The sequence below is a fragment of the Zingiber officinale genome, chromosome 9B (genome assembly GCF_018446385.1).
Source record: "Zingiber officinale cultivar Zhangliang chromosome 9B, Zo_v1.1, whole genome shotgun sequence".
NCBI classification, from domain to species: domain Eukaryota; kingdom Viridiplantae; phylum Streptophyta; class Magnoliopsida; order Zingiberales; family Zingiberaceae; genus Zingiber; species Zingiber officinale.
In genome coordinates, this window is record NC_056003.1 from 7,549,491 (window position 1) to 7,560,436 (window position 10,946).

Below are 10,946 nucleotides of genomic sequence, written 5' to 3' on the forward strand. Positions count from 1 at the left end.
TATTATTTTATTTCTGGAGTATTATCATCCCACGAAAATTTAATTGGGTTTTCATTTAAATTTTCAATTGTTTTTTTTTCAAATTTTGATTTTAATATTAATAACAAATCTATATAGTTCACTAAATTTTTTTTAATATGTTTTTAATATCCGAAATCAATTTGATGTTTTTAAAAAACTAATATACTATTTTCCATCAAATTGAATGAATAAAAACCCTTGTTTTTTTTGCTCTTATCTAAAAGAGGAAGAAATAACGCAAAAGACTGATCAGGAGGAAAATGACGTCGTTTGAGAGTATCATCGACGAGGGAGGAGAAAAACACGGGATGACCTAGTGAGGGAGAAAAAAGACGTGAGAATACTGAAAGAAAAAGGTACAAGATTACCTACAATTGTTAGGGTGTATATTTTGTAGAGATCAATATGGAAGAGAAATAATCAATTAGGTTTTAAAAGAAATAAGATATACAATTTAAAAAATCAATAATAGGTAAAATTAGAATAAATTAAAATAAAAAATTGATATTTTTTTAAATTAGGGGCCCCAATTTTATTGGAGCCCTAGGCATAGGCCTTAATAGCCTATGTCTTGAGCCGACACTATCACGAAATAAGAGACCTACATGGTAATCATTCACCATACATCATAGAAATTACAATGTCCCTAGTAATAATAGATTTGTGATACCATCTCACAAGACGAGAGACCTACTCGGTAATCATTCATCATGCATCATAGAAATTATAATGTTCATAGTAATAATTAATCCATGTCACCATCTTACGAGACGAGAGACCTACTCGACTCGATAACCATTTATCATAGAAATTATAATGTCCCTAGTAATAATCGATCCATGACACCATCTCACGAGATAAGAGACCTACTCGATAACTATTTATTATAGAAATTATAATGACCCTAGTAATAATCGATCTGTGACACCATTTCATGAGATATGTATAAACATTTATTCAATTTTTTATGTTTGATATGCCCTGCATTTTATTTATTTTTTAAAATTAAATTAAAAAGTTAATCCTTCAAATATATGGTATACATAATTAATATCAATAACTAGTCTTCAATTCTAATATATTCTTGGGAAGTATGTATTGGCTAGAGAATACAAAACGTCATCTTAATTTGATATACATAATTCATATCAATAACTAGTGCTCTATTCCAATATATTCTTGGGAAATATGTATTGACTGGATAATACAAAATGTCATCTTAATTATAAATTAATAGTCAAATATCAACCCTATTTAAACAAACTAAACTAAATCGTCATCTTACTATTTGCCTATATGGTAATGGAACAAAGAACACCGATAAAAAAAAATCGAAGCAACGAGTGGTCCGTTCCTCCATCGCCTAAGAGCATGGAGGAACAAAAGAAGTTGATGGAGAAAATGAAAGATTTGAAGGGCGAGATGAAGGAGTTGGAAAGAAGCCACAGAAGAATACGTCAGGGATATATTGCTGGAGAAATTTCCTCTACCGAAAACGTACGAACCATCTCATTGTAGGATCGTTTTAGATATCTCCACAATTACATGATATTGTCCACTTTGGGTCTAAACCCTCATGGTTTTGCTCTTTGGCTCTACCCAAAAGGTCTCATGCTAAATGGAGATATCTTTCTCTTATAAACCCATGATCTTTCCCATGTGTTTTTAATGTGGGACTATATTTGCAACCTTGCAACCCAACACTCATGAGTTATGTATAAACATTTATTCAATTTTTTATATTTGATATGCCCTACATTTTAATTATTTTTTAAAATTAAATTAAAAAGGTAATCCTTCAAATATATGGTATACATAATTAATATCAATAACTAGTCTTCAATTCCAATATATTCTTGGGAAGTATGTATTGACTAGAGAATACAAAACGTCATCTTAATTTGATATACATAATTCATATCAATAACTAGTGCTCTATTCCAATATATTCTTGGGAAATATGTATTGATGAGATAATACAAAATGTCATCTTAATTGTAAATTAATAGTAAAATATCAACCCTATTTAAACGAACTAAACTAAATTGTCATATATCTTACTATTTGCCTATATGATAATGGCACAAAGAACACCGATCAAGAAAATTCGAAGCAATGAGTGGTCCGTTCCTCCATCGCCTAAGAGCATGGAGGCATATCTTAATCTCAGGGAGGAACAAAAGAAGTTGACGGAGGAAATGAAAGATCTAAAGGGCAAGATGAAGGAGTTTCTGATTAGAAGTTGCAAAGAAGCCACAGAGGAATATGTCAAGGACATATTGTTGGAGAAATTTCCTCTGCTGAAGACGTACGAGCTGTTTTTAGTAATAATCGATCCATGACACCATCTCACAAGATAAGAGACATACTCGATAATCATTCATCATACATCATAGAAATTACAATGACCCTAATAATAATTGATCCGTGACACCATCTCATGAGATATGTATAAGCATTTATTCGTCCCCTCGGGGCGGTGCGATGGTTAAGACATGGGGTGTTACCATATGAGGTCTTGGGGTCGAAACTCGGCGTGACCGAGCATAACCTCCCCCATGTCTTGGCCATTTGCACTAATGGCTAGTAGCCACCCGTGATTTACCTCCTCCGTGTTGACTTAGGGATGGGTTGGCGGGGGCACTGGGGGCGAGCGAATCGCCTTTTACCACATGTATAAGCATTTATTCAATTTTTTATGTTTGATATGCCCTGCATTTTATTTATTTTTTAAAATTAAATTAAAATTTTAATCCTTCATATATGTGGTATACATAATTAATATCAATAACTAGTCTTCAATTCCAATATATTCTTGGGAAGTATGTATTGACTAGAGAATACAAAACGTCATCTTAATTTGATATACATAATTCATATCAATAATTAGTGCTCTATTCCAATATATTCTTGGGAAATATGTATTGACTGGATAATACAAAATGTCATCTTAATTATAAATTAATAGTCAAATATCAACCCTATTTAAACAAACTAAACTAAATCGTCATCTTACTATTTGCCTATATGGTAATGGCACAAAAAACACCGATAAAAAAAAAAATCGAAGCAACGAGTGGTCTGTTCCTCCATCGCCTAAGAGCATGGAGGCGTGCGTATCTTAATATCAGGGAGGAACAAAAGAAGTTGACAGAGGAAATGAAAGATCTGAAGGGCGAGATGAAGGAGTTTCTGATTAGGAGTTATAAAGAAGCCACAAAGGAATACGTCAGGGACATGTTGCTGGAGAAATTTCCTCTGCCGAAGACGTACGAGCTATTTTTAGTAATAATCGATCCATGACACCATCTCACGAGACAAGAGACCTACTTGATAATCATTCATCATACATCATAGAAATTGCAATGATCCTAATAATAATCGATCCATGACACCATCTCATGAGTTATGTATAAACATTTATTCAATTTTTTATGTTTGATATGCCCTGCATTTTAATTATTTTTTAAAATTAAATTAAAAAGTTAATCCTTCAAATATATGGTATACATAATTAATATCAATAACTAGTCTTCAATTCCAATATATTCTTGGGAAGTATGTATTGACTAGAGAATACAAAACGTCATCTTAATTTAATATACATAATTCATATCAATAACTAGTGCTCTATTCCAATATATTCTTGGGAAATATGTATTTACGAGATAATACAAAATGTCATCTTAATTGTAAATTAATAGCCAAATATCAACCCTATTTAAACGAGCTAAACTAAATCATCATCTTACTATTTGCCTATATGATAATGGTACAAAGAACACCGATCAAGAAAATTCGAAGCAACGAGTGGTCCGTTCCTCCATCACCTAAGAGCATGGAGGCACATCTTAATCTCAGGGAGGAACAAAAGAAGTTGACAGAGGAAATGAAAGATCTGAAGGGCGAGATGAAGGAGTTTCTGATTAAGAGTTGCAAAGAAGCCACAGAGGAATACGTCAGGGACATGTTGCTGGAGAAATTTCCTCTATCGAAGACGTACGAGCTATTTTTAGAATGCGTGAAAGAAGAAGTTGGTCGCAAACTTGTCTCTGTGATTGTGGTTCCGATAACTCTTCTGCGCAGTGATTTTATTTTGGATTTACATTATGGTGTTGTTCTGTTATTCCATGCTATGAATAAAAATATGTTTTATGCTATCATCCAGCCCGGATTATTTATTTCAAAATTTAGTTTTAAGATATATATCAATCTGACTAAAAATCCAAAACTAATATTCGGCTCAAAGTGAACAATCAAATTAATCTTATCCAATCAGTACTTGGAATTGTTATGTATGAGAAAATATTGCAAGTACGGATTTTGGATTGGCTCAGATAAAAAATAAGGGCAAGGGTAAGGAAACGATGAAGGTGGCCCTATCAAACACTCAAACTACAATAAATCTAAAATGGTAGAACATTGAGGATCAAACTGTTGAGATAATGAACTTTTTAAAATTGCTACACCCAAAGATTAGTTTCTTAACCACAACATGGTCCCTCATGTATTTTGGTTTGCTATTGCAAACCATGTAGAAGAGCAATTGAGACTCTTCATCTTCAGTCCATTAAGAGCAGAGCACATGAAATAAAAAAGAACACAGTTCAGCTTCTTGAGAAATTTTTGTTGGGATATGTCCGATGCAGTGTGTGCTAAAACACATTTCGTAAACATGCGCAGCGAAAAATAAAATAATAATAATTCCTAAATTATTACATCACACACACCACACGCATACAAGGATATAACATACCAAACATGATCGCATAATTAAATTTTTACGGAAAGTAAATTTACGCTAGGTATACCTTATGGATGACCTATAACGAGAAGGGCATCAACCGTAGCGACGTTGTCAAACATCGCCTCTATTCGTATCCACACCAAGCTCCTCAAGACAATTCCTTAAGTACAAGCCTCTCCTTTGGAAGTTACTAGCCACGAGCGAAGAAGAGGGATCAAGAGGAAGAGGAAGAGAAGCACACAAGGAAGAGATTTCTTCCTTATGGTGGTCACGGCAACAAGGGGGAAGGGCTTCCCCTTGCTGGCGGCGGCAAAGAGAGAGGGGAGAGGGAGAGGAGAAGAGAAATTGGGTTAAGGTTTTCCAAAAACCTTACAAGCCAATTAATGATCTCATGTGTCTAATTTTTTCTCAACCATATCAATATATAACCCTCATTAATGAGTTGGATTAGAAAGCTCAAATCCAACCCATTATCCCTTAATAAAAAATTGTCCCATTAACCCCTTTGTTTGGTTCACAATTAAACCAAATTGGTTCATGACTAATTCATGATTAAACCAAATATGATCCAGCTCTTCCATAAGAGATGTGGCCCATCCGCGCTTTCATTACGACAAATATTTCCATATTTGTCTTATGTATAGTCCAACCAAACGTTTATCTCTTGATTTAAGAATTCTATTCTTTAACTTGTTTTACATCTTTTAGAGACTCACTAGTGCGTGTGACCCAATAAGTTCTTGGTTTATCTTGGCCATTCATAATTAATTACTTAATTATAGAATGATCATGAGTGACATCTAGTAGTACATCATGATCCCCAATTAGTCAGAAAATCATAGTTGATCTTAGAATTAATTCTAAACCCTTCAGCAGTTACAGTGAGTCGTGCCTCGTTCCTTTCACTCGTCTTATACCCATTTGGTTCAGGACATGGTTTATGTGTCTTGTCCCCACTAGGTTGACTACGTCACACCTAGCCCAAGTAATATTTTCTCGTTCTACGGATTCAGATTACTCATACATGTGTACAAGAGTCTCGCACATTTAACATGTAATGCTTTGGCCAAAGACTTTGAATAATAATCCTAACGAGTGACCATATGATATACATCTCCTCCTAAGGAGCGGTGAATCCTCTGTGGGCTATCCAAATACCTTCAGGTACTTCAACTTATACCCAATCATCCCGGGTCTATACCTCATTGAGATACTTGCCTAAGATGTCAAAGTACAAGTCTCAATGACTAAGATGACTTATATACATCAAGTTGAAAGAAACTTGCACTCGTGCTACAGTAAGAACTTCACAGACATATCTATATATATGTAGAGAACCATATAAAGTCTTACAATGAGTCACTCCAATGAACTAGTTACCATAATCAGCATCCACGTTTAACTCTCGACATCCAATATCTCTAGCCAGTGAGAAAACAGTTGTTTGGCCGAACCAAAGAGTATAACCCGTGCTAGTCTTACAGAATTAATGGTGTCTGAATACATCAATTCGACGACTAGAGAAATTTCAATATATTCATAATTGCACATGTAGAGATAATCACTGGTTGCGATCCAATCACAAATTCTCTCATGCTATGAATTATATTACGGACGATTAGTAAATGAGTTTAAGACAATCAAACATATAATATGCACTCAAATAGTGAATCTATACTTATCAAATAAATAGAAAAAATCGGAAGGTGATTGCCTTAGGACATCCCTCAAATTCTAACAATTTTTATAATTGAAAATGAAGATATGTATTCATAAAGGATTTAATCAATGCATGAATGTCTCTTAGAAATGTATGTCATCTAGGAAATGAAATTAATCATTAATATAGAGAGATAATTTTTAAAATTTAAATATTAAAATAAGAGGGAAAGGATATAAATTGACTTATAAAATATGATATTACTTACATACCCTTAATAATAACCCTAAAAGTTACTAAAAAGTTCATTCTGGCTGGCCAGATTCTAGCCATTTAGCACTATTCTTTGGTTAATAAGAATAAAATAAAAATTTTAGAATGAAACCCAAAAAAACTTGAGTATTGATGAAATTCATCTTCTCCCTTGGATTTTGACAGACATATGAATGAAAATTAAGTTTTGGATGAAAATAACCTTAATATATTTGTTCAATTTTCTTTTATATCACTTTTTCTCTTTTTTATTCTCTCTTTTTATACTTTCTCTCTCCTCATTCAATCATCACACTTTCTCTCTCTCCTCAATCTCTTCTATCGCACACACTTTTCTCATTTTTTCTCGTCATATTTTCTCTCTCTTCATTATCTTTCATGACATTTTCTCTCCCCTCATCCTTTTTCATCACACTATTTTTCGTCATTTTTTCATCACACTTTCTCTTTTATCACACTTTTTCTCTCCTCAATTTCTTGCATCACACACACGCTCTCCTCATTTTCTCTTATTAGACTTTCTTTCTTCATTTTCTCCTATCACATTTTTTCTCTTATCGTATTTTCTCTCTCATCATGCTCTCTCCCATTACACTCTTTCTTCATTTTCTCTCATCATACTTTCCCTCTCTTCATTTTTCCCATCACATTTTCTCTTTTATCATATTTTTTTCTCACATTAAACTTTCTCTCACATTTAATATTTTCTCTTATTTTTTTCTAAAGATAAAAATAAATTTAATTTATTCTCATAAAAAATATTTAACTAACTAAATATTATTTTTAAGAATGCTACTATCCATATTCCTCGAATTGTTCTAATATGCAAATAAGTAATGGAACTTAAATCGTCCATTGAATTTACTAACATAATGAATTGCATGAATGAACACGAACACCATATTTTGATGCGAATTATCAACTAAATGCGCTTATCAATTTAATGAAGCATAAAGTTGTTTCTCCCACGGTTGGTTTAGATAGTACCGTGTTAATTTGAAATAAATTCCTAATATAATAAAAATGAGATATTGTTTTGTTTTTATCTAATTTTTTTAAAATAAAAATATCAAATCATACATCAATTCATTTTAATTTTAATATTTACACAAAATTATTTTATTGCCATCGATTGATTCGATACTCTTGCGGAGACACGTCGATCTTATTGATTGGACTCTAAAAACTTGTTACAGCGACCCAACTTCAGAGGTGGGAAAGGAGCCGTGCCATATTTGGTCGCGGGGCGCAGACGCACTCCAACGGCTTGGCCTTGGGCATGGTCAGCCCCAGCCCTTCGGCCATGTCCACCTCCTCCCCCGCCACCTTCTCCCACTCAAAGCAGTGAAGCAAAGCGGCGAGCGCCAGGCCGACGACCCGCACGGCGAGGCCTTCCCCGGGGCACCTGCGTCGCCCATACCCAAACGGAAGCATCCTCAGCCCGCAGCCCTCCTCCCCGTCTCGAAACCGTTCCGGCCTGAACTCCTCGGGATCCTCCCACACCAAGGGGTCCCTGTGAATGGCCCACGCGTTCACCAGCAGCATGGTGCCGCGAGGGACGGCGTAGCCGGCGACGGTGGCGTCTTGGGTCGACTCGTGGGGCAGGAGCAGGGGGGCGACGGGGTAGAGACGGAGGGTCTCGCGGACGACGCAGTCGAGGTAGGGCAGATTGGGGAGGTCGTCTTCCTCCGGCATGCGCCCGGGGCTGATCTCCGCGTCCAGCTCCGCCCTGGCAGTTCGAAGCACGTTGGGGTGGTTCAGCAGAAGGCACATCGCCCATTCGATGGTGAGGGCCGATGTGTCCGTTCCCGCCGACAGCAGAGCCTTCGATCGGAGGGATCAGAGGAGCAATTTGAATCATGAACAAGTAGGAGAAGTCATTGATTTAGTTAATTGCTTACCGCAACGACGCCTTTAACGATGTCGTCGGTGTAGAATTGGGGATCTCTTTGTTGCAGAGATAGCATAACATCGATCACGGCCGTCTTACCCTCGTTCCCCTTACCGGTCGCCGCCGCGTCGTTGGCATCGCCACCCAACTGGCGGCGGTGACGTTCCACAAGTTCCCCAAATAATCGATCCCTCTTTCGCTGGATTTCCAGGAACTTCCTTTCCGTCGCTCGCCAACCTAACCACCGAAGCCACGGAAGGAAGTCCGCCGAGCTCACCACCCCACTCTCTGCGAACGCCTCCTCAATCATCATCCTCAATCGCCGGCGCCGCTCCTCCGCGCGATCCTCCTCGTCGGCCGGCGTCGTCACGAGCCCCATCATGACGTCGTACGCAAGATTGAAGAGTCTCGACTTCATCTCCACGCGCCCACAGTCTCGGAAAAGGGCCTTCACGAGTGATCGGACAGCGGAGGCGCGGGAGGCGGCGGACGCCCGGAGGGCGGCCTGGGAGAAGATGTGGACGGCAGCGATGCGGCGGAGGTCGCGCCAGAGCGGACCATGGGGCGCCCAGCCGAGGGTTGTGCTGCCGTAGCCGATGATTTTGGCGGCGAGGACGACGGGGCGGCTAGCAAAGGCGAGGTCGTTGCGCGTGAAACACTCCTCGGCTGCGGCAGCTGAGGAGACAAGGAGGACGCGGCGGGATCCGAGTCGGAGGAAGGATACGGGGCCGACGGACGAGGATACGGCTTCGAGGGCTCGGTGGAGGGGGGAGTGAGCGAGGAGGTGAAGGTGGCCGATGAGGGGGAGCGCCGGCGGGCTCGGTGGGAGTTTATTGGGGGACGATGTGAACCACCGTCGCGAAAGTGATACGAGTAAGAAGAAGAAGAAGAATAGGAGGAGGAGGAGGAGGAGGAGGAGGAGGAGGAGGAGGAGGAGATTGGATAAGGCGGCGGCGGCGTCAGCCATGGTCGGAGTAGTGGATGTGGTTTCAGCAATTTATCTCATCTTCGGAGTAGTGGATCTGGTTTCAGTAATTTATCTCGTTCTTGCTTGGGTCGGTTCATTTTATTTCTAGTTTGGATAATTTCTCACTTTCATTTCTCCTCCGGAAGCCCTAGAAATGCCTCTTCCCACGCCTATTAACATAATCGTGAAAATGACTTAAATTTGCTTCCTTTGTATAAATAATTTAATAATTAGAGTATATAATAATTTCTATGCATACAAAAATAAATATTTACATTGCTATCAATTCTAGTTTGATAGTATAGTAAAAGTTGATTATGATATAGTAAAAGTTGACAATGATCATATATTTTAATTTTGACCTGGTATTAGAGTAAGTTTGAAGGAGGGGTAATTGAACTGACCCCTTATTTGGCATATCTTAATTGATTCTAGTTCTTGTACATTTTATCCTGCACATCTAGTTCACATTAAAAAAAAGTTATTTTAATATGTTTTTATTTAATATTATAATCCAATCCTTAAATCTTAAAAATAAAATCTTATTGGTCCAGAATCTGCTGACCCTGCAAACTCATTGATGGATTAAAATTTATTTTTATAATTAAAAATTTTAAAAATTACTTATTTTTAAAAATATTTTTTATAAAAATTTAAGAGACATTACTTTATGAGAAAATATTAAAATATAAATTTAACAACTCAAAATATAAATATCTTTAATAATCAAATATTAATATACATTTATATTTATATTTAAAAAATATCATAATTATATAAATACAGTATGATATGATATTAAAATTGTATCATTCAAATCTAGGTCGAGATTTTAAACATTGAGTTCACGACATCTATCTAATCAGAAATGTAAAAAAAAAAACTAATATGAATTCATTCATAAACATTTTATATTTTCCCATGCAAACTAGCTAGCTTCAATATTGCAATGTTCATTCACTGTTTACAGAATTACTACCAAATAATGGTTAATAAGGAAATGACAGGAGTGTTAACCCTTAACATAGGAATGAAACTGAGCAGTTAAATACCTTTGAAGAAATCATATAGTATATTTCATTTTAATGACCAAAATGTCTAGATAAAAGACTAAATAAAGGAAAAACTTATGCCTGCACACAAAGAACAGCAGCTAGTTCTATGATGTTGAACTGAAATGTATGCACAGATGACCCGATACCTCCAATGGTCATATATCGCCGATCTATCATTTTAACAATCTGCATACCTGCAATGAAAAAGTATTACACAACAAAACTGACAACTTTTAACAGTGAAAGAGGATGAGCACTCATGGAAAATTGAGCACAATAGAACACCTTTGATAAGGTGAAAACAAAGTAGCATGTAATTAACATGCTAGTTC

The 10,946-nt window shown here is 36.8% G+C and overlaps 1 protein-coding gene across 1 annotated transcript; it reads right to left on the reverse strand.

The window, feature by feature from the left end:
* Positions 1-7,804: 7,804 nt before the first annotated feature.
* Positions 7,805-9,700, reverse strand: LOC122024425 (cytochrome P450 81Q32-like). The gene is made up of 2 exons (XM_042583050.1): positions 8,603-9,700; positions 7,805-8,525 (listed from the first exon to the last, which is right to left on the reverse strand). The coding sequence occupies exons 1-2, from the start codon at positions 9,557-9,559 to the stop codon at positions 7,908-7,910; spliced, it is 1,575 nt and encodes a 524-aa protein (XP_042438984.1). The 5' UTR covers positions 9,560-9,700; the 3' UTR covers positions 7,805-7,907.
* Between the last annotated feature and the right edge of the window lie 1,246 nt (positions 9,701-10,946).

Bases quoted from the DNA above. Each gene is read 5' to 3' on its own strand.
- LOC122024425 (XM_042583050.1), bottom strand. From the start codon at position 9,559: ATGGCTGACGCCGCCGCCGCCTTATCCAATCTCCTCCTCCTCCTCCTC. The intron at 8,526-8,602 runs GTAAGCAATTAA...CTCCGATCGAAG, and splicing joins TCGTTAAAGGCGTCGTTGCG to GCTCTGCTGTCGGCGGGAAC.